At 41.4% G+C, this 25,286-nt stretch overlaps 1 protein-coding gene across 3 annotated transcripts in view; it reads right to left on the bottom strand.

Moving 5' to 3' along the window:
• The window catches only part of ARID5B (AT-rich interaction domain 5B), a 191,971-nt gene that overhangs the window by 76,918 nt on the left and 89,767 nt on the right, over nucleotides 1-25,286 (bottom strand). For all 3 annotated transcript variants that reach the window (XM_042240972.1, XM_004021392.5, XM_060406497.1), the window contains one exon: nucleotides 24,708-24,938. In XM_042240972.1, coding sequence (XP_042096906.1) covers nucleotides 24,708-24,938 — 231 coding nt within the window. The remainder of the gene's footprint in view (nucleotides 1-24,707; nucleotides 24,939-25,286) is intronic.

The following is a 25,286-nucleotide window of genomic DNA, read 5'->3' as shown; positions in this document are numbered from 1 at the left end:
TCTCCTGGCGAGGGGGAATTTGGAGTTGGCTGGGCTGGAAGAACCACAAGCTGGAAAAAAGATTGCTGGGAGAAATATCAATAACCTTATAAATGCAGATGACACCACCTGCATGGCAGAAAGTGAAGAGGAAATAAAAAGCCTCTTGATGAAAGTGAAAGAGGAGAGTGAAAAAGTTGGCTTAAAGCGCAACATTCAGAAAACGAAGATCATGGTATCCGGTCCCATCATTTCATGGCAAATAGATGGGGAAACAGTAGAAACAGTGTCAGACTTTATTTTTTTTAGGCTCCAAAATCACTGCAGATGGTGACTGTAGCCATGAAATTAAAAGACGCTTAGTCCTTGGAAGGAAAGTTATGACCAACCTAGATAGCACATTCAAAAGCAGAGACATTACTTTGCCGACTAAGGTCCGTCTAGTCAAGGCTATCGTTTTCCCAGTGGTCATGTATGGATGTGAGAGTTGGACTGTGAAGAAAGCTGAGCACTGAAGAATTGATGCCTTTGAACTGTGGTGTTGGAGAAGACTCTTGAGAGTCCCTTGGACTGCAAGGAGATCCAACCAGTCCATCCTAAAGGAGATCAGTCCTGGGTGTTCATTGGAAGGACTGATGCTAAAGCTGAAACTCCAATACTCTGGCCACCTCATGCGAAGAGTTGACTCATTGGAAAAGACTCTGATGCTGGGAGGGATTGGGGGCAGGAAGAGAAGGGGATGACAGAGGATGAGATGGCTGGATGGCATCACCGATTTGATGGACATGAGTGTGAGTGAACTCCAGGAGTTGGTGATGGATAGGGAGGCCTGGTGTGCTGTGATTCATGGGGTCGCAAAGAGTCAGACACGACTGAGTGACTGAACTAAACTGAATACCCCTACTAATCTCTGTTATCACCATATTGATTCTGCTTATGATTGCTCCATGTATTATCAATTGTCTAATCCATTTTGTCTCTGCTCAGGTCAACAAGCTACAACGTACAGTGCCAGTTCAACAAGGATATATAAAGCTACGTCTGACCAGGGAAAGTATCACTCACCCTTAGATGGACACTGCTATAAGGACTCTGAAGCTTGAGACTAGCAAGAGAGGGAGGCCCAATGCCCCCTGCCATCCTAGTTCAACAGGATATAGCCAGAAAGACCTCGACAGCCCTATTCCCAAAGAACTGGGCCTCCCATCTCTTGAGAGGGGAATGTTAGGTAGGTAAGAATAGGAAAAAGGAGTCTAGAATGGCAGTGGCTAAAAGGGAGGAAAAAGCGCTCGAAACTGGAACAAAGGAAGGTCTGAGGACTGGAGTGAGGACCTCAGGTAAAACCAATAGCACTTCTGGCTAGCGCAATTTACATAGGGCAGGCCCAGGGGAGAAGAAAAAAACATATAAAAAGACGAGCCAAAATTGGGCCAGGGGCCTCTCTTCTCTTTGGGTCTTTTGGTTTGTCATGTCCTCATGCCTCGAGGATGTATTTTCCTTTACTTTCTAAATAAAACTGAGCTGTAACATGGAGCTGTAACGCTGGTCCGTCTGAGGGCTGTAATGCTGGTCTGTTGCTTCAAATTTTTGTTGCGATGAGACAGATCAGAGGAAATTACAAACTCCCTGACACTCTGATGAAGGACCTTGAACCCTGTCAAATCCAGAGACAGCAACAAATGAGGGATCATGGTGGTTGTGACATACAAGTAAAGTGCTGAGGTTTTCAAAGGACCCCATTCCCTAGAGTTAAAATAAAGAGAATGTCCCTTAGCTGGAAACCCATGGGCTTCTAAAGAACCTCCTCCACAGAATGGGTTTTGGAATCTCAAGAAAGTGGTGTTTGGGGAATTATAGAGCTCATCTTACCAGGGCTTCCCTGATGGCTCAGGTGGTAAAGAATCCCGCCTCAATGTGGGAGACCTGGGTTCGTTCCCTGGGTTGGGAAGATCCCCTGGAGGAGGGCATGGCAACCCACTCCAGTATTCTTGCCTGGAGAATTCCATGGATAGAAAAGCCTGGCAGGCTACAATGCATGGGGTTGTAAAGAGTCGGACACGACTGAGCAACTAAGCACAGCACAGCATAGAGGTCATGGTCCAGTCCACTGGCCTAGACCATATAAACTCCATTCATATCACAGAGAATCTTATTTCAGAAAAAGAAGAGGATTAGAGAGCATGGAGCAGGAAGAATTGCCCTGAGGCTGCCAAGCTACTACAATGATTACAAAATGTGAAATTTATAAGCACTGAAAAGAGCTATGTAATATTGGGGCTTATTTCTCTCTCTCCTTAAAAGGAGAAAATTACAAATCACTGATAACTCCCCCTCCTCTGATTCCTCTCTGTATTGTGTTATTTCCCAATTACTGACATTGTGGTGATGCTGCCAGTTTCTTAGAGGCTGGCTAGAAAATATACGGACTAATTGTTGAGCAGAACCAGGGAGTTATTGGCCCCTCTGGTTGTACTCTGTTATACCTACACCATGGGGTTTGCACAGCTCCAACTCAGGATTTAAAATGCTGAAATAAATTAACTTCTTTACTTAGACATAAACATCATATCACACCCCAGAAGGGGCCAGAATGGACGTTTCTGGTTCACACATTCAGTCCAGGGCAAAGAGGGAGAGATACTACTTCCCTGTAAATATTGCTAACCATAATCTGAATTCTCTAATTTCAGAAACCCACTCCTCCAACAGAGTAATATTTATAGAAAATGAAATTTGGGTTTTCAGTTATGCCAACTCTCTCTTTCATATTCAAATGCTACATATATTCCAGAACATGTTTACAGAATTTTCCCATATTTCTAAATAAATACACAAAAGAAGTCCTGAAATATACACATTTTAGAGATGACTTTGCACACACCAACTTATTCCCAGATGTTTTACATTCTGAATTTCTCAATAAATGAATAACATGCTAGGAAAGCAAACACAGGCTGACAGTATTTAGTCTAAGTTCTTAAACCGGTATAACATGTGGAGCTAAAAATAATTTTCAATAACTATATTTCAGTATCAGCAGTTATTAAAGAATTGAAAACGAGCACTTGTAGGATTTGCACCGATTCTTAAACGTGGTCTCTAGGAAGGTTTTAATTGTTTTGGGTTTCTCACAACCACATGGCAGCAACAACTCTTCTATCTTTTGAGTTTTATACATACACATATATTCATGTGACAAACCCACGGTCCCAGTTCACTGCCACAAGAGCTCATTAACAAGCCTCACAGCCCCAAGTCAGTTCTGCGAGCTCTGAACCAGTTCCAGAACAAGGGCTACAGCAAATGGCAGCCTGGCCTTTTCACTTCTTCCATTTCTTAGATTTTTTTAAAAAAAAAGTAAAAGAACTTCCAATAACTGCTCCTTTCATACCTTTTATCTCCTTTATAAATTGGTAATATTCACTCATTAAATCTCAAACTTTGCTACGTTCTTATGTAATGCTTAATTCTCTTCTTTCTCTGGGGTTGGCTTGTGAAATGTCTTTAATTAAAAAAGCTAAAAGCACTCTAAATCTGGATGGCAGACTCATTTCCAGGGCATTCAGGCATGTTGTCTAATTTTAAAACTCTGACAGGATACATGTAAATTTATGCAAGTTTCATAAAAGTCACAATTTCCTCCTTGAATTCAAGCTAAAGAAAATGCCCCCAAGCTCTTTTCAAAGCTGTTTGTTTTACTGGAAAGCTCATTTTGCCTATTGTGTTGAAGGTGATTATTCTAAAGAATATCCAATGTCAGAGTCCCATCAGGCCACTGAGAATTAAGGAGTTATATTTCCCTACTAATGATCAAATAGGCCCTTTGATCACTATTTTATGGCTCTTAGACAGAGTGGGGAGGGGAAGGGAAAATATTATCATGCAAATTATTTTGCCTGACAGTAATTAAGAAATTATATGTTAAAAAAATCAGTAATTGTTCACATGAGTCATTAATGTGTTTTCATTCTTTGTAAAACTTTCTGGCACGCCCTTCCTTTCTTGCTTTAAATAAGCAGGGACTGGAAAATATGCATAGTATTTGGAACCCAGGGGAGTGACATACTAATTCAAAGTTTGCTTGGAAGTGTAGCTTTGTGGAAACTCAAACGTGTTCCCCTTCTTTTTATTTCTATCACTCTTTACCCAAGACTTCTCTCCAGGATGTTGGGGTAGCCTCTTTGAACAGTGAGGCAGGGTCTTCACTGGGCTGGACTCTCCTCATGTCCAGAAGACCTAGATTTCTTCTAGGAAATCTAGAGAAAACCCACCAAATGGGGGAACCAAACCCAGCTCAGCCATGGGCAATTAACCAGTCTTTGCTAATTCTGTTGCTCCCTAGAAGCAAATCTTCACTCTGAATTAAACCTTGGCCAAGGTTTGTTTTGGAAAGGTCTTAAATCCACAGGAAAGAGATGAACAGTGAAGGCTGAGACAGGCTCCCTCCCCAATAGTTGGGACACCTTCGAATGAACTCAGGTTAGCTTACAAATTGTCGATCCCTAAAAGAGCACAAACTAAAATTACATTTGTTTTTATTGAAAGGCAGCCTCAAGTGCTGACATGTAGTGTATGACATGTGATACATAATAATACTCTTAAACTAGTTCTGACATAATATCTCTGGCGGCCTAATAACCACAAATGATTGCTTTAGTTAAGAACTAGCCAGAAGCAAAATAGATCCATGTAAAAGTAGCTCGAACCATAAATACCTCAACAATATTTTATGTCACTTTGTAAAAGTTAAAGGAGTCTTATAATAATTAACAACAAAAACGCCATGCTCTTGACTATTGTGCATTGGTTGTGAAAGGTTATTTCATGGTCCCGAGGCTGCCAGTGCCGTAAATTATGCAGGCACCAAGAAGCATTAAGGAGAAATAATAGCAATTTAAACGAAGGCTGACGTAATTCATGATAAACAGTCATTGGAAAATATTACAATGTTGTCTTTTTTGAGTGGGTTTAATCAGAAGAATGTGACCATATTCTAACATAAACCACTTCTCTTTTCCATTGTGCTCGCACTTGGAATGTTGGCACTCACCCTAGCACAAGGTTCTTATTCACAATAATTGCTGAATCCAGAGCTCTAACACCTCCAGGGAACCTAACAATGTAAATTTGGTATTCTGATTGATGGAAGGAGCTTCCAAGACAAAGCTCAAAAGCTCTGGGCTGCCTGGTGGTCCAAGAGAGGGGCTGAAATTTGAGATGCATGTAGCCAGGATACCCTAAAGAACACACATCCGAAAGATGGCTAAGTAATGCAAATACTGAAGAATGACTTTATTGTCACGTCCTATAGAACCTTGAGATGTGGTATAAATCTGGCAGCTGTTCTGATAAAAGCAAATCTTTGTCACAGATTGTTCTGGGTGAACTGTAAGTATAACAACACGGTCAGAAGTAAACATGATGATGGAGGTTAAATCTGCCAACAGACAGTAACACAAAATATCACCAGGTCAGGATCATAAGACATGAGTTTAAGTTATGGTGGCTGAGCAGATGTTCATATCAGAACCCGTACAAATAACTGTTACCTTTAACATCGGGGGAGGGGAATTTTGTGCATAAAAACTGATTAGGGGAAGATATGAAAAAAATAAAAAAGCTCAGGAACATGGCAATATGGAGACTGGATAATATTTACCTCTTTGGAATTTACCCATCTTTGGGAGTGTAAAGAAAATAATGATATTGCTATTATAACTGCAAAGCCCTCCGATATAGAGTTCATTTAAAAGTTTTTAAGCCAACTATTGATTATCTGTGTTGATGAAGGAAGGTAAGGATAAAAGAAAACAGAAAATCCAACAGCTTATTTTTCCCACTGGTTTCTTTCATTCATGATCCATTCTTTCCAAAGACCATTAAGAGCAGCAGAAGTGACTTCATTTTTTCTTCCTCTTCTTTTCTCTGCCAGCCTTCGGGTGGAGGTGCTAATGAGCTGGAATAAACTCAAAAGAAGGCAGAGGGGACCTTCCCAGGAAGTCAGGGGCTTGGATAATCTACAGAGTAGGGCCCCTGTCCCTGATAATCAAAAATTAATTGCCACCTCTAAAGATCATTTGAAATATCCATTGTATAGCAAAACAGACTATTTTTGACTCTAGATCTCTTTTTCCAACTTAGTCTATTTAAATAGTCCCAGGGGTCAAATATCTGGCCACTCCTTTAAAAATACTCTTTCAAAATATGATAAATGGCTGTCTTTGGCATTTAGACTAATAAAAATGTATTTTATCTCCTCTTACCACACAAACCTTACTTTCTCTAAATAGCCCATTGCGAACATTATCAGTAAATTTCGCTCAGTGTACAAATATTTTATGTATTACAATGAGTAGCAGAACGCAAAACTTGCAAATATTTATTTTTAGACATATGGGAAAAAAAGCAATTAGAGCTAAAAATGTGAAGAATGAAGAGCTCACTTAGAAGCAATTACATTGGACATGCAAACTGTTCTGCCGTCAAACTTTGATTCAGATGCTATGGAGCATATTAAGAAATATAACTTGCACACACACACAAAATAAAATATTATTTCACAACTGAAAATATCCAATCACTATAAACAACATCTGCGGGTCATTAATAACTTACTCGGCAGCTGAATTAGCCAAATAAGAAGTGGCCTGACTCAGAATTCCTAAATTTCTATTTTTGGAGAAAAACACAAAACATGACTTATATGCACAAATACAGACGCACCCTGGATATTTTATGTGAGTGTGCAAGTGTGTATAAGCAAAACGGTGGATGTGTGTACACACAGCGAGGCAGAGGCTATCTGTGCATTCATCACTACCTCCCCCTTAAGTGGTGTCCTGTTTTTGTTTTGAGGAAGTTTAAAATTGGAATATTGAGTTCCCTCTCCTTGCTCAGAGCCTTGTATGTAATTAGCATATTTTTCAGACTGGTAAGAATCTGACCATAGGCAGCATCTGAGAAGTTTTCCATTCCAAACTATTACAAAGCCTTTTGTACATAGCCTCATAACATGGTTTAAGAACAGGCATGCTCTTCAAATATACCAGCCCTAAGAGAAAAGAACTAACAATTTTACTGCCACATAAGCCACTGTACTGAAACACCCTAAATATTTATACTAACAGTTGAAAATAGTATCGGAGAACAATGCCAAAATATTTCTTTTACTCATTAATAGCAGCAGTCTTTGGGAAGACAGACGCCAAAAAGCCAGCACTTTCCTAATTCACTGGGCCTCATGACATGGTCTGTTACTATAGGTTTCACAAGGAGTCAACAGACTGGTTGATTTATAGGCAAACGAAAATAGTCTTTAAGACAATCCATATTTACATTTAAAAAAAATCTCTAAAACATCTCTCTGAAAAGTACCAAATTTTGATTGTAAGATGCACAATTCTTTTCAGATTTCAGTTTCTCCAATAATTGATGGTCTCCCAGTAAATGGTGTCTCACAATTATGGTGTTTTAATTCCAAGCGGTACATGTAAAAATAATCTGTATTACAAACATATTGTCTTGGATTTGATGAACTACAGTCCCAAGTTGTTTGGTCTGTATCAAGGGTCAGAGGATTCTTCCCTTAAGGGTCAAAGCGTAAATATTTTCAGCTCTGTAGGGCATGCTCAACTCCGCCACTGCAGCACCAAAACAGCCATAGATAAGACGGAAGTGCGTGAGAGTGGTATGGCAGTGTTCCAATAAAACACTATAGCGCAGCAACAGGCCAGATGTGGCCGTGGGTATGGGACTCCCTATGTAAACCAGATAGTCAACAGCACCCGATGAGAACGGGCCCAGCGGGGCACGTACATAGAACATCAGGCCTGATGCTATTCCTGTTGAAGGCACAAACTCATCCCAGTCTGCACAAACTCATGCAGTCTTCCTGGTCTAACAACTCACCTGGAGCGGGATATCAGGACAGGCCAGACAAGGCTGAGGCCACTGACCACGTCTACACTCACGTGAGTCACCAAGTGGACATCGTCCAGGTCGGGGAAGCAGGGTGGGATCTACCTGTGCAGAATGTGGTTGGCTGACCCCCGTAGGAACACTGGTTTTATCCTGTATGTCAAAAATTTTGCACACGAGTTGGATTCCGTAATTATTATTTAAGTAAATCAGAGGAGTCAGCAGTTTACTAACAAGAGCAGCAGGCACTGCAAGAGCACCCACTGTACAGCCCAAGGAGCTGGGTTCAAATCCCATCTCCATCCCTGGAAGAGCTCGGCGGGATGACTTCCTTCAACAGCTCTGAGCCTCACTTTTCTCATCTGCAAAACGGGGATTACAACACCTACCTCCAAACATGGTTGCAAGAATTTAAGGAGATAATGCTGGGATTAAGTGTTTAATAAATGGTAAAGTTGGCTTCACCAAGCCTTTCACACAACTCATTACATGGATTATCATTCAGAGACACAAACTATATTTAGGGACCAAACACTGCTTGACAACACAGTACTCTCTCAATACAATAAAAGGTTATGAGCTACTGCTATTATATATATATCTTAACTGGAATTCTCAGGAAATGAGTCACCCTAGTTAACAAAAAAATGAAGTTTACAGAGTATTATTACAAATCATTATTGCACTGATAGAATGCAAGAATGTGAGGACAAAGGGGGATCTTAAAGATCATGCAGCCTTAGGGTTCATAACCCAAGGTTTCATGTTGTCAGTGAATCCTGAAAAATATATGCAAAATTTTCTATATTTGCTTTATATGTTAATTTTTGCTAATAATATTGTTCAGAGCCATCATCATCATGATATTTTCATGCACATTTTTATCAAAAGAAGACTCATAGCTTTCATCAGATTTTCAAAAGGGGCCAAAATCCCCAAAAGCTCAAAATCCTGTCCAGCCTTCCATTTCACATATAACACACAGAACCAAGGAGTCAACTGAGTTGCCAAAGCTCCCTATTTAGTACGAGGATTAGATCTGAACCCGAGTCTCTTGACTTCCAGCCAAACATCCTCTCTAGTACACTGTGTTTTGCCTTAGTTTCTTGGGAATTAATACACTAGCATGTATCCCTCCAAAATCCTGGCTCTGTACTTTTACTTAAGGCAAGGTCTTAACTGAGCCACCTGCCTAAGGAGGGAGCTTCCTAGGTGTCTCAGTGGTAAAGAATTCACCTGTCAATGCAGGAGATGCAAGACACACATTCGATCCCTGTGTTGGGAAGATCCCCTGGAGGAGGGAATGGCAAATCACTCCAGTATTCTTGCCTGAGAAATCCCATGGACAGAGGAGTCTGGCAGGATGTAATCCATGGAGTCTCAGATCAGACATTGCTGAGCAACTGAGCATATATACATGCACCGCTGCCTAAGGAACAGACCCTACCTTCTACTGCTGCTTCTTGCCACACTCTCCCACTCGTGTTGGCACCAATTTCAGCCCCGGGTTCCTCCATCAGGCCTGGACAGAAGCTAGCAAGGAAGGAAGAGCTGGCAGTAATAGTTAGGCTGTCAGCTTCCATTCTCCACTTTAGGTAGTCCCGTGACACTGACCCTCAATCTTACATGTGGAAGTGTAATTAAAATAATTGGTAATAGGACATTCCCCATGCAAATTCAGGAGGTCTGAGACTAAAAATCAAAAATTTTAAGTTATTCTGGAGACTTGATAATGAGGCGGAAAATCTCTGCTTAAGCTCAGTTTCTTGCCTAAGCACAGTATTAGAAACTTTTTTTCCTGTTGTGCTGTAGAGCTATACAGAAACCCTGGGTTTTCATTCCAAGCACTGGTTCTCAGTATCTTCAGCGATAGTTGTGGAAGGTTCTGTAGACATGTGCTTAGTTTATAATCAGCTCTAGTAGGCGCTGATTCTCTGATCTCTCCACTACTGCTCAGAAGGAAAATAATTTTGGCAATAAGAGATTCCTGGAATTTATCCTAAAGAAACCACCAAAATGCTGATGTTTTTATATATAAAGATGTTCGTTATAATGTTAATTATACATTATACATTAAAGCGACAAACAAAACCCTGGAGGAAACGATATAAACTTCTTACAGAAAGGGAGTATGTAAACTCTGATACATTCATTTTATGTACTACTATGCAAACATTAAAAAGGTGTCTATAAAAATGTTTATAATAATATGAGAAAAGGTTTATTTTATAATAACTGAAATTTTAAGATATAACAATTGCATATATAAAATATTCTAAAAAATGCTTTGGAAAGACTGGAAGGAAACAGATAAATACTGATGAGATTATTGGTGCTATTCAGGGAGGCAATATCAAAGCATGGATAAGCATAGCAGCTTTGAAGCCAGACAGACCCGACCTGAAATCCAGTCTGACCACTTACTAGCTGTGTGGCTTCCTTGCTGTAAACTTTCTGAGTGTCTGTTTCCTCCCCTGGTTAATACGAGCCTCCTTATAGGAGTGCTATTAAGATTAAGAAAATGTATGGAAAGGGCTTAGCATAAGGCCTGACATATGGTTCATGCTCACAGAAGAGTGGCAATTATTATTATTATTATACTTGTGCTTTCCATAATGGAAATAATTTCATAATGAGAAAAATATTTTGAAAAACATATGAGCTGTTTTTTTTTTTTTTTTTTTACTATTTACCCTTTTTTTCCTTCTTGAAATATAAAAAGGGGATGAGGGATGGGGAGCATCTGGTTAACTGAAGATTCTGGTTAATTAGGGCTTGCTGCATAGAATCCTGCAACTGTGATGCCATACGCTCAGCACTGGGTCACATTTCGGGGGACAGCATTAAGGGCACAGCGTGAGAAGCTGAGGCCCACGTCCTATTGAGGTCCCACCACTGCTGCATTGCTGTTTAGCCACTGGCTAAACAGTTCAACCACCCGATGTGGCCAGTGACCCCCGTGCTCCTGGTTTTAGAGTTGTTGCTCTTGGTTTTAGAGAGTCATTCTGAGGGAAAGCATCAAAGACTGGGAGGTCTTTGAAAAGCCTGAGGAAAGTTCTGCCCTGAGAAGGACACTGTGAGGTATGAACGACACGGCTGAGGGGAGGATGAGCAGTTAGCAGGGCTGGCAGTGTGAGACCACCTCCTCAGCTCAGGCAGATGACCTCAGCATCCAGTGTCAGCAAGTCCATTTAAGGGCGGTGTCCACAATACTCCCTGTTTGTTCAAGTCCTGGCACACTTCACTTTCCTTTCTTTCAAGAACTATGGGACGGAAGGCGCTTCCCGAAGCATAAAATCAAGCCTCAGAAGAACCAAGGATCACTAGTCTCCTCCCTCCTTCTGAAAGCGCACGTGCTGGGGACGGAACTCGAGTCAGCGCCCTGTGAGGGTACCTTCTGGCATGGTGTATGCATGATATCTTTGTCAAAATGTTTGCTCTCTTATTTTAAAGACCCAATGCTCCCATGTGGAACGGTAAGGAAGAGTGTGATCTGCCTGTTGTGAACTTGCCTCATGCGGGATCCTCTGTGGAGAACTCTTACGGGAGATAGAAGGCCTCATCCTCAATAACACAGAGCCAGTCAGTGATCCATAAAGTATACTTCAGGCCTAAGTGCCATCCACCAAGCAGTCTTCCTAATCATGAATATTATACTGGCTGAGCCTCTTCTTTCCCAATATTTTCTGATATGACTCCGGGCTGACCTGTAATCTGTACTATGTTTCCGATCCACAGAACCCACATTTCAATAGAACCTGTCAATGTCCTGTGTGCTAATAGCCCCATCACTGTTCCTTGATTTCCACAATGAATTCTGTTATCTACAGGTAGAGGTAGGAAGGGTGGACGCACTGACCCTGGAGACAGGCTACCATTTGCTCTAACTTAAGGGTGCTTCTCAGCTTTCTCAGAAAGAGCAACCTGTAGACCGTGCAAACTCCAGGGACTGTGAAGCATCATAACAAATGAGCAACAACCAACCAAAGACGTGGACCAATTTATGAAGGCTGTTCCTCTGGTTTGGAAAGGTGAGTAAATGTTGAGAGAAACCCAGTTCCTTTGAACTAGACAGTATCCCTTGAGAATTAAATCAACGCAATGAGCTACTATTAAAAGACATAGTTGACTCTAAGGAAGGTGGTAAGATGAGGGACACTTGAAGCCCTCTGGAATCTAGCCAAGTTTTTATATCATCTCAACAAATAGGCGTGTGTGATGTCTCTTTGGGACCCCATGAACTGTAGCCCACCAGGCTCCTCTGTCCATGGGATTCTCCAGGCAAGAATACTGGAGTGCGTTGCCATGCCCTCCTCCAGGGGATCTTCCCAACCCAGGGACTGAACCCGCATTGCAGGCAGATTCTTTACTGCTGAGCCACCAGGGAAGCCCTTCAACAAACATATATTGATACAAACAGGAGAAAGGCATGATTCTTACTTCTTTAGGAGCTTAGAATCTAGTGAGGAGAAATGCAGCTGACACTGTTAACTTTAGTTCCAAGCAGAAGGAAGAATAACTTTCGAAAAGTACCGAGTAACAGAAGGGACAGGAGCAGAGCGCCCCAGATGATGATTCTGAAGGTGCTTGTTCAGCCCAGAAGCAGCCCTCTACACAGCCAGGAAATCAGCCGCCTCACTCCTTACTCCTCTACCCACTGCCGCAAAGTTGGTGCAGCCCTCCCCTTCTTTCTTATGGACCCAAGGGAACATTTCCAATTTAAAAAGAGACAACTTGATTTTTCCTCCAAGAGACTTCCTCTGGGTCCTAACCACAACGGGGCCTGTGAGAGTAGGACCCAGAACTATGTGAGCCCTCAGGGGAAAGTGACATCTTCTAGGAGGAAAAAAAAAAAAAAGAGTTTTGCTTATAGAGGCTGAATTTTGTCTACACTGAAAGCTAAAAACAGCAAAGGAAAAAAAAAAAAAAAAAAAAAACAAAACCTCATTCTCTGAGCTTCAAAGTCCAGAGTATTTTCCATGTCCTCACCTGAAATACCATTCTTCTCTCTGAATCTGTCACCGTCCAGTCGAAGATCCACTTCCTCTAAGAATCCTCTCCTGACCTCTAGGCCCTCTTTCATTCATCTTTCAATGCCAGTGGCACCTAGACTTTGACCTCCTCAGCCCTTTGCAGATGCCTGACAGTATCCTGAGAGGGCAAGGTTTCCCATTCTCCAAGCTTGGCAGATAGCACCTCCTTCGAATGTCAGAAATAACTCTAGACTCCTTAGTGCCATGCTTGTCTCACTTAATGGAGGAAAAGTGAGTCCATGGGGTCAACAGCCTGGGTGGGGGTGGCAGTACTGACTGGTGCGTCGGCAGCATGTTAGGACTGTGACCTTGCAGCAAAGGTCACTCATGGGTCAAATGTGGGACTGTTAAAAGGATCACAGATAATAGAGGCAGTGACCACTTGTTCTAGGTTTTACCTCAACCAACTTCATTTTTAAGGGCCTTGAGAAGATAGGCCAAAATCCCAACAACATCTGGAGTTCTGCTTTCAACAGTCAGTGCTCAATGAATGCATGGATAAGCGCCCGAGAAGCATTAGCGCACACAATCTTATTTTGCCCAAGTCCCAGGTTCTTTCGTCCTCCAGGATGGTGACTGCTGCTGCTGCTGCTAAGTCGTGTCAGTCATGTCCAACTCTGTGCGACCCCATAGACAGAAGCCCACCAGGCTCCCCCGTCCCTGGGATTCTCCAGGCAAGAACACTGGAGTGAGTTGCCATTTCCTTCTCCAATGCATGAAAGTGAAAAGTGAAAGTGAAGTCACTCAATCATGTCTGACTGGAGAGCCAGAAAGGCGGTCCAGGGAGGAGAGCAAGGGCGAGAATTTCTAGGTAACTTCCAAAGGGAGCATAAAGCCCAGATGATGGAATCAAGGTCCATACCAGCCAGGAGTGAGAAGATTTCCTGAGCAGGCAGCGCAGCTGGCTCCTGACCCAACAGCTTGGCTACTCTGCCTCCTTTGAAAACCCATTACCAAGTCATGGCAAGCAAAATTTAATTTTAAAAAGGGAAATGATTTATGTGCTACAGGAATAAAGAAGTGACAGAAGCAGGAAAGCTTGCATACATTTCATTTTTTTGAAATTAGACCTATAATTTTTTCATAAAAAAAAAAAAAAAAAGGATGCCAAGTTGGGAAAGCCAATGCATTCTAAGCAGAAAATGACAGAGAGGTGTATAATGAAAGTCCTGTCAGCATCACAACCCCATGTCTTATAAAGAGTGTGGGAGAACACGGCATTAGTTTGCTACTGCCCCCTTTCAACTTCTAAAGAGTTTCAGCTCTAAAAGGGCTCAGTATTCATTATCTGCTTCTCTGATGAGGTGGGAAGCCACTGGGAGATCTGAGCAGAGAAGTGATCAGTCTGGCTGGTATGCTGAAAAGAGACCATGAGACAGCAAGGGCCGCAACAGGGAGACTGCTCTTAAGTCACACAGACAAGAGAAGACACTGGCTGCCTTCAGACTTGATCCCAGTCTAATGGGATTTTGAATCTTTATCATCATTCCTTTAACCCCTCCAACGCACACCAATCCCTTTAAATCCTACAGATCCTATTTACAGGAGAGACCTGGTGCTCAGTTATCTGTTCCTGTCTGCCTCATGATCTCAGGAAGTCTGAAAGATCTTTCTGAGTAGGGACCAAGGTGAGTACCATGCTAGTGTAATGGTTTAGAGCACGGATATTGAGTTACACTGTCTAGGTTCAAGTCCTGGTTTACCACTTGCAGGCAGATTCTTCTAACTGTACCATCGGGGAAGCCCTTACCACTTGCTAGCTGTGTAATATTGCTGTGCTTAAGTGTTCTTACCTGTAAACTGGCCGAGAACAATGATACTGATGCACAGTATGCGTGTATCCATTCAACATACATACATACGTACATATATATATATATTTAATGTTTTGGTCATGCTGAATGGCGTGTGGAGTCTTAACCATTGGAACACCAAGGAAATCCCCACTTAATCAATACTGATTACACACCTACTATATGCTAAGTATTGTGCTAGTTCCAGGCATATCGTTGTGAAAAGACAGACGAGTTCCTTGCTCTGAAAGAGCTTATATACAGTACGAGTGGAGAGTGGGGAGATAGACCAAAACATGTAAAGAGATGAATACAGGAGTTCATTTCTGAAAGCAATGAATGGGTCAGAAGATAATGATACATTGGGTGATGGGTTAGAGAAGATCTGTGGACAGCGGATGGTCAGAGAAGACTTCTCTGGGGAGGAGACATTTGAGATGAGGCTGGAATGATGAGAAGAAGCCAGGGCCATGATATCTGTGGAAACACATTCCAGGCAGAAGGACAAACAAACAAGTATTTCTGGAATGAACCTATGTCGAATGAATCTGAGTAGCAAATGATACCTCATTTTCACTAGCAGTCTGTAAAGGCATGAAACAATTTTATGCGTGATTTTTGAGGAATCACTGTGGACCCCATATGTGGTTAAGGTTGTATTGGGTAGAGCAAGGGGTACAAGAAGATTCTGGTAACATGAGTACTTAAGCAGTACTTGCCATGTTCCATTTAAGTGCTTTCGGTCATTAACTAATCTAATCTTCACAACAATCCTGTGAGGTAGGATCTATGCCTAGGATATATGGTCCATGGCTAGCTCACATTTTGCCAATACCCTTCCCACATACCACGCTGTAAGCTCCTGAAGAATGGGGAAGTTTCCATCTTGTTTACAACTTTCTGCACAAGGACCACATCAGGATTTGCACTGTAGGTATTGAGTAGATATTGATGAAATGAATGCGCAGATAAGTGCATACTGTGTACGAGGCACCATGCTGAGACCTAAGCAGCCTTGGACAGCCTGCCCTACAGTCCAAGGACCTTAAATCAATCCAGTTTCCCCAACGGGACAGACTAAAGGAGTTTACAGAGAATATCCATTCATTTATCATGAGGATTTTAGAACTCAAATGAATATATACTTATTCAGAACCTCATTTTACCAACCCTACCCCAAACCAGAACTTTTTTGTCTGTGATTTTTCATTGACCCAGCTCTTTCCCATACAGTGTGTTTGTGTGTTTTAATTTAATTAGTAAAAATATTTGTTTCATCCTAGAAAGCAATCAGAAAAGACCCTGATGCTGGGAAAGACTGAAGGCAGGAGTAGAAGGGGATGACAGAGGATGAGATGGTTGGATGGCATCACTGACTCAATGGACTGAGTTGGAGCAAGCTCCAGGAGATGGTGAAGGACAGAGAAGCCTGGTGTGCTGCAGTTCATGGGATCGCAAAGAGCTGAACAACAGACAGCAATATGTTGATCTTGCTAATGTAATGAAATATAACTTTCTTGCTTTTCTCTAAGAAATCCTACATGAAATATTAGCCAATATAGACAAAAATCCTTTCTTCTGGGCTGACAAGAGTTTATTGAACCCATGAGTCCAAATAGTTTTTAATAAGCCATTGAGTCCACTCAGCTACAAAAAGGGGGTCCAGAGTTACTTTAAAATATCCTTTCAAGTTTCAAAAATAGAAAAGAAATCCACTAATCCTACCCATTCCATACATTATAACTTTAAATTAATTTACAACAGCAACATTAAAATTCTTTTTATTAACCCCCCCCAAAGGGTTTGCAGCCAGCTTCCAATGCCTGTGCCTGAGGAAGCCTGTTCTCCAGCCCTCCCTGTCTTACTGTCCTGGAAGCCAAAGCTTGACTGTCCAATGACAGTCTAATCATTCCATGGACTCTAGAGCATATTACACACAATTTGACCAGCAGCTGTCTGGGAGTTTGGTTTACTATCTGGCACAATGAACTTATCATTCTCTCTGTCCCTACTTCAGCAACTACATGCGATAAAGAGCAGGTACCAAGAGCGGCCTTGGTTAGACCATCCTCTAACGATAAACAGAACCTCTAGAAAATTTCCAAGACAAAGCAATCCTTCAAGTGAGAACTCTTGAAGGTAAAGGTCTTCTGCAGAAATAGTAATACATAAGAAGCACAACTCCTTTTCCACTTGGCTTCAGTTAAAGAGAAACATCTGCCTTGTTATCATTTGGGAGGTGGGTGGGCACTGTAGGCAGGCAGGCGGGGGAAGCTTGAGTCTGTACAGGAACCAGGAACAAAGCCATTTGATCGTCAAAATCCACTGAGACCATGAAACCTACTTTGGCAAGAAAAAAAATGTTTACTCACTTACAAATTCCCATGATCCTTAACAAAACAACTGCCTTTCCTTTCATTTCCAGCAAAACATGTGATGTTTAGAGGGGAAGAGGCAGAGTCCAGCTCATCCTTTAAGCTTCAAAATAATTTTCTACATCCTGAGTTTTCTTTCATAGAAAGTCAAGGTTTTATCCCTTCTTCTGTTTCCCTCCCTCCCTCTGCTTTTTCTTTTTTTGTCTATAATGTCATTATTTCACCCAACAGGAAAACGGAAAAATTCAGGGCAGAGTCAGAAAAGTGTCTTTAAAACATACTGTAAAAAGTAGAAAACTTCTTTTCCATTAAGGTTCCAGTAAGAGCCCTGGAGGCTTAGGAAAATGTTTCCTTTATTATTCAAAGAGCAAGGTGGGTTTATTTCATTTTTTTTTGAAATTTAGTAATGCTTATCTGTTTGCCAGTTTTTCTTTTTAAAAAAAAATTTTTATTTTTACTTTATTTTACTTTACAATACTGTATTGGTTTTGGCGTACATTGACATGAATCCACCACAGGTGTACATGAGCTCCCAAACATGAACCCCCCTACCACCTCCCACCCCACATCATCCCTCCGGATCATCTCCGCGCACCAGCCCCAAGCATCCTGCATCCTGCATCGAACATAGACTGGCAAATCAAAGAGGACACTAATAGATGGAGAATATACCATGCTCATGGATCGGAAGAATCAATATAGTGAAAATGAGTATACTACCCAAAGCAATCTACAGATTCAATGCAACCCCTATCAAGCTACCAGCAGTATTTTTCACAGAACTAGAACAAACAATTTCAAGATTTGTGTGGAAATACAAAAAACCTCAAATAGCCAAAGCAATCTTGCAAAAGAAGAATGGAACTGGAGGAATCAACTTGCCTAACTTCAGGCTCTACTACAAAGCCACAGTCATCAAAACAGTATGATACTGGCACAAAGACAGAAATATAGATCAATGGAACAAAACAGAAAGCCCAGAGATAAATCCACACACATATGGACACCTTATCTTTGACAAAGGAGGCAAGAATATACAATGGAGTAAGGACAATCTCTTTAACAAGTGGTGCTGGGAAAACTGGTCAACCACTTGTAAAAGAATGAAACTAGATCACTTTCTAACACCACACATGCAAGGTGGGTTTAGATGACTATGTACAAGTTGTCTAAGGCCTAAGACTCTAATAGAAAGAGTAGGGAATCTTCATTTATCAAGAGAATGTCTTTTCAAAAAAACAAATGAATACAAACTTTTTCTGAGCCCAGCAAGTGGGCTGTTACTACAGAATTTTATAGATAGGACAAGTGAGGGGCCTTACATCACCTGCCCAGAGGCACAGCAAGCCAGACGGTTGGGCCTTGATTAACCTGGGCTACATACCTATAAGCCTAAAACTCTTTTCACTACATTGTGTTGCCCTCCAGGCCCTCAGCAGAGTGTACACCTTAATACTGGTGTAGCTAACTTCCCCCTGAAGTCAGAGCTCATGGTTTCCTCTATACATGGACCAAACACCAAGATGACAGTCCATCTCATCTCTGTTCTTTTCAGGTGACTTACCACATCCTTCCTTTAACCCCATCCCATTCCTTGGTCAAGACACCCACACACACGGGCACATACCATCTGCCAAAGAATTTAAAAGCATGACTACTTCTGTCTCTCTGCACTTGAAAACTGAAACCAAAAATAAACCATATTTTTATTATTTTTTAACCCACCATGTCTTAATCCATTTAGCCTCACCCACCTTTAAAAACTGATTTCATCTCATTTACGTTGGGTCTGCCTCACACCTCTGATAGGAGCCAATACCTTACAGTTATCCATTTATCTGCTGCAGGTGCCTCTGTTTGGGTTTGGCTGCCAACACTTTGCACATGTGAAGTCAATCTATGTGATATTAATGTAAACACTGTGCATTACAAACTGGTGGACATCTTTTTGTTCTAACAGGAAAAACAGACAATATGTTTGCATGTGTGTGTTTCCTCTACAGTGGAGACAAGAACACACTATAAATGAAAGTATGTGTTTTACCAAAGGATCATCAAATTATGAAAAGAGCTGAAAGCAAGGTAGGGGGCTGTCAGAGAATGCATGATGCTAGCAGATTCTACACGGAAAGTGGGGCCAGGAATTTTATGGAGAGATTTTTGTGGGGAAAAAAAATCCCATTCGTAATGTCACTTTCCCCTCATCGTTATTATAAGCTCATTTCCTCATTGTATGTGCAATTCAACCAGTTTTCATAATGCTTTCATGTGGAGTCCATTGCTTTAGCTTTTGAAATAGCCAATTCTCTTTTGCTAAGAAAACAGCATATTGCCTTTAAGAGCATTGTAACTGACAAGATGGAAGAATGCAGGCAGGATGTCTAGGCTGAAGCTTTTCTATCACCTGCCATTAATATGATTCAATTTATGCTTATGTCATAGGCTTAGACATTGTGCTGCACTGTAAGCAAAGAAGGGACTTGAATAAAATACAGTGAAGAAAGCAGATGGTATGCTATCAAAACCCTTCAAGCCTAAAATAACCTTTCCCAAGTAAGGAGAATAGTTAATTAAAACCAGGATATATTTACTCTATTCTGAATATCTCAATGTAAATAAAAATCAAAATGACACTACTGTAACATGGGACTAAATGATGAAAATTTCATCTATTCTATTTTTCTTTAATAGTTTCTAATCAAACTTTTCATTAAACAGCTTCATAAAATTCCAGAGCATTTATTTACAGGGACTCATTGTAGATTTAAAAGCCTTACTTTTATTGTTCAATTAAATTTGTTATTCAGTGGATGACATTAAAACAATAGAGACGGTAGAAGGGGAGGAGAGGTGTCTAGCCAGTTGGGCAAGGCTGTCACATGAGCAAAGTCCATTTTCAGAGATGAACCTGGGGAATGTGAATAAGCTGGAAGGCTCACAGAAGAAATGTGGGGGCAACTCTGCTCAAGAAAGCAAGCCCAGTTCCCTTGCAAAGCCATGGCCTGGGTTGTCCCAGCCCAGGTCCTCTGACTCACATTCATGTCCTACCGGCAGAGAGGGCACCGGGCCACTTATTAAAACCACCTGGAGGGCACAGACTCAGGAGAGTGATGACTGTGGGCAAACAAATCTAAGAGAGACCAACAACCGACCTAGGGTGAAGACGGTCATTCCTAATGGTGTCGGAATGTGAATTTTAAATGATCTAGGCATTGCCAAAACTTTTCTAATACTCTCTCTCCCTATTCGTATTTTTAAGTTTTCATTGGAGAATAGTTGATTTACAATGTCACGTTAGTTTCAGGTGCACAGCACAGTTAATCAGTTATACATATACATATATCCACTCTTTTTAAAAAGACTTTTCCTACGTAAGTCATTACAGAGAATTGAGGAAGAGTTTCCTGGGCTACACAGCAGGTTCTTATTAGTTATCAGTGCATGCGCCCATCCCAATCTCCCAAGTTATTCCTCCTCCACTATCCTCTATTTTTAGAAACCAGATCCAGCCCTGCCTTTTCCACAAGGTTTTTCCCGACCCCTCACCACAATGACTATCTTCTCCAGCCAGGCCACCTCCTCCACAGCCCCAGCTCACTGCGAAATGCCTCCTGCACTTGCTTTCTGCAACACTCATCCAATACTTCGTCCCTGACTTTCCTGTAACATTAGTGAACCTTTCAGTTGTGCTAATCCTGTCTTCCCCAATTAGGCTCTAAATCCTCAAAATGATTGAGGACTGCCTTTTATTTATCTTTTGAAACCCCTCTCTCACCCCCACTCTGTAACCCCATTTAATAGAAGAGAGCAAAAAATATTAGTTAATAAAATAAACATTATTTAATCATAGGAAAGCAGACACTGTCCTTTTGAGAAGGGCCTTGGAGGTATTTTATGGCAATTTATGAATTTCATGTGTCAAAGGTGTAGCTGCTAAATACTATAAACTCTTTGCCATCAGCTCTACCATTCATCCACCTGGTGATATGGCTAATAAAATTTGATTTTTACAGCCTAGGCATACTGTTACCTAAATTACATTTGACCAATTACTGAAGTCACCAAACGTGTGGTACAGAATATATACTGTGTAGAAAATTCATCTGTGGGCCCCCTGGCACTCGCGGTAATCTGACAGAAGTGTTTCAGTCATCTGGCAGTGTTTAATATTAGGAACATTTGTTTAATGCCAGTCACTAATTAAATTTATGTTCTTCCACCAACTGTTAGTTGGTTGGAGAAACCCAACCCCACGTTTTAACAAACCCTTTAACCCATGCTGATTTCAAATAGCACCGGTTGGAGGTTTAAAAGGAATTTCTCTGGAAATTAAGATGTATGACCAGAAGTGGAAAGTGAAGGAGGGATGTTGGTGAAGGTTTTTGAATCAGGTCAGAATAAGTTTTTTGGTTTGTTGTTGTTGTTGTTTTTCTCTTACTAAAACTAAAATGAAATCCTATAAGAAGTACCAAATATTTGAAGTACAAACTTAACTACAAAATACTAATATTCTAATTTTTAGACTAGTCATCTAGAAGCTCTTTAACAAAGGTACCTTTATTCCAAAAGAAAGCTTCCACTTTAAGAGACTGGAGAAGAAAAAGCAGCATTACCAGAAGAAAGTTCAGGAAAACATTTAAAAGTCAGATGCTTGTGTTTGTGAGAACATTTAAAACTAATTTAGTAACTCTTAACAACCATTGTGATCACTGTTAAATTGGAACTTCTATTACCAATTCTAGATGCAACAGCTTTGAAATTCAATGACTAATAACTCTTAATTTAGCCAAAAAGGTTAAAACATTTTTTCATTATATTACATTGTGAAACTCTAAATCTGAATACACTTAAATTAGGGAAAGCATTTTTTCAGTTCTATTTTGCGTCAAGAATTTAGAGACCTCTTGAGTAGCAAGCAGGATGGAGGGTTTGGGAGTAGGGGCTAGAAAAGGAAAAACTCAATAAAGTATTGAAAAGGGAAGATTTATAAATGCTGATCTGGAAAGAATATTTTTTTTAATGTACTGGATACATTCAACTACTTGAATAAAAGAGGTTATTTCAATATTATGAATGACAAGGAAATCTTCTTGAAAAAAGGAAAAAATAACTTGCATAAACACTATTACTCTCTTACAGACTGATAAGCCAGAGTTGTAGAAGACATCTGAAAAAGACAGTCTGTAACCCCAAAAAAGTCATGTCTAATAAACTTAGGTCCACTTCTGCTCTTTCTTCCTCTCCTTCTTGGATCCAAATAAGCCATCTGGTCACCCTCACCCTCCTCTGTCCACCACACCTACTTACAACATCCCACTTGCCCCTGCTCCAGGGCTGCTGGTGTCATGAATAACCAGCCTAGAGAGGTCACGGTGGACTCCCCAAGCCACGGCAAGGCCTGTGACGACTGAGAAGAATAACCTGAATCTGCATAATTCACAAAATGAGGCATCCTTGGAAAAACATTACCCAACAGAATCAAGCAATGCTCCTGCTCAAAGGGCCCTCATGCTCTCTAGGCCACAGGTCTCCACCCCTTCTGCACCCAGGTGCCAACGAAGGAGTCAGCGTGGCTCAGTTATCACCCTGCCTGCTCTATGGTGGTGATTCCCAGGGAAGGGACGGGGGGTGTGGGGGGTGTTCTTGCCTCGGTAAGTATAGGAACTTCCAGGTGACATGTGTACTATGATGATGCACCCCCAGAATATTCTGATATCCCTGCCCAGCCTATCGAGAACCTCTGATATGATCCAATATCTTCAAGGAAGATTTGAGAAAGTGAAGATTTAAGAGATGTGATTTTATCTTGTCTCAAATCTTTCACAGCATCATGCAAGGTCTCCTCAACCGAGGATGTGCTATCTTCTCCTCCTTTCCTTCTGTCTCCAGAGAACTCATGAGCAGTCAGCTAAACAGAGATGCAGATACAGATACATGGCCACACATCCATGTTTAATGGGTATAGTGTAGAAAGATATTATCGTTATTGTTTAGTCACTCTTTGTCATGTCCAACTCTTTGCGACCCCATGGACTGTAGCCCACTAGGCTCCTCTGTCCATGGGATTCTCCAGGTAAGAATACTAGAGTGGGTTGCCATTTCCTTTTCAAATACTACTTACACATGTAAGAAAATAGATGAAGAGTCAAGCAAAACCTACAAGTTTGGTAACTTCTTACTCTCTAGATATTTTGAACGCATCCAAGAAATTTAAACAGAGAGGACAGCATATGATCTTAAAGAAGGGAACTAAATACAGTATTATGGAATAGTGAAAACCAAGGCAATTGTTTTCTTGATGTTTTCAGACTCTTAACTAAGACCTAAATAGTTTAATTCTATCAGCTAAATTGGAGAAGGAAATGGCAACCCACTCTAGTACTCTTGCCTGGAGAATCTCAGATACGGGTAAGCCTGGTGGGCTGCCATCTATGGGGTCGCACAGAGTCGGACATGGCTGAAGCGACTTAGCAACAGCAGCAGCAGCAGCAACTAAGACCTAAACAGCTTAATTCTATCAGCTAAATTGGAGAAGGCAAGAGCACCCCACTCTAGTACTCTTGCCTGGAAAATCCCATGGGTGGAGGAGCCTGGTAGGCTGCAGTCCATGGGGTCGCTAAGAGTTGGACACGACTGAGCTGCTTCACTTTCTTTTTTCACCTTCATGCATTGGAGAAGGAAATGGCAACCCACTCCAGTGTTCTTGCCTGGAGAATCCTAGGGATGGGGAGCATGGTGGGCTGCTGTCTATGGGGTCGCACAGAGTCAGACACAACTGAAGCGACTTAGCAGCAAGCAGCTAAATTTAACCCGTTAACTTTTTATTTTTAAAATTTAGTTTACAATCTTTTATTCATGCCAAGTCTTTGAAACTGATGTGATTTTTACATATACAGCTCATAGCAATTCAAAATTCAGGGGCATAGGGATCTATTACATATCTATCTATCTACCTTACAGTAATGAAATGGTTAAAATGGTGCATTCTTTTTAAACCAGTGATTTTTATAGTTCTTTATGGTGGCACTAGTAGTAAAGAACTCATCTGCCAATGCAGGAGTCATAAGAGATGCAGGTTTGATCCCTGGGTCACAAAGATCTCCTGGAGGAGGGCATGCAACCCACTCCCGTATTCTTGCCTGGAGAATCCCATGGACAGAGGAACCTGGAGGACTATGGTCCATAGGGTCACAAACAGTTGGACACAACTGAAAGGACTTAGCATGCGTGCATACCATGGAAAAGGGAGTGATCAGTCAAATTTAAAACAATCAGTATCTGAAGAGCCAAAGCCTTTTAAGAAACGACTAGCATAAAAGCTTCCTGTCCTATAAAGTCCAATTTCAAGGTCGACCAAGCAATTTCAGACTCTGTCTTGAACAACAAATTCTAAATAATAATCCTGTGCCCTGGGAAACAGAGGCTGCCAAGGAGGCGGTGACGTCTTATTGCGGCAATCACTGGGGGAAGACGGGGGTGGGGGCGGCACACCAGGCTTGTGAAAGTCAGCCCCGTTCCCCACCACTGCTCCTAACAAGAACTGAAAACAACCAGCCACACATGCACAAGTTTCATGTAGGATAAAAAAAATATATCATTTAAAGACTCACCAAATTCATCACATATGCTCTCATTTTCTATGAGAGTCGGGTGGTCGAAGGTGTCCCGACAGTACAGGATCTGAGGGTTCTTGCTGACCACTGCGATGCCCCCCAGGGCTAATGCAAACTGGTCTGTGAGAATGGAAGATGGCTTATCCTGGATGCGTTTCAGCATGGAGCGGTAGCGGCAGTACTGAGGGTAGCTGAGAACGATCACATTCGTTTCTTCCTCGTCCTCCCCTAGACAATCGAGAAAACACTTCCGTCACTTTCTTCCCTCCAACAAAGAACTGTGGCACCCATGGCATCATTTCAAGGCTCACCTCTGGTTTTGTATTAAAAATATAGTCTTCAGCAAGATTCTTATATTGGTTCATCTTTAGCACAGTCTGGCTGATGCCAGCATCCTCTCAGTCCCATTACTCATCCAGCTCCATGAAAAAGCCTCAGGAACCGATAAAGAAAGAACGAGTTGGACCCATAACCCCATAGACAGACTGAAGAAGGTTTAGGTCCCTGGCAAGCAGCAGAACCAGAAAACTGTTTTGAAAGAATCTGATGTGCATAAAAATATTTTATTTATAATTA

The sequence above is a fragment of the Ovis aries genome, chromosome 25 (assembly GCF_016772045.2).
Source record: "Ovis aries strain OAR_USU_Benz2616 breed Rambouillet chromosome 25, ARS-UI_Ramb_v3.0, whole genome shotgun sequence".
NCBI classification, from domain to species: domain Eukaryota; kingdom Metazoa; phylum Chordata; class Mammalia; order Artiodactyla; family Bovidae; genus Ovis; species Ovis aries.
The sequence above is the reverse complement of the archived record's forward strand: the minus strand, read 5'-3'. Positions and strand labels throughout refer to the sequence as shown.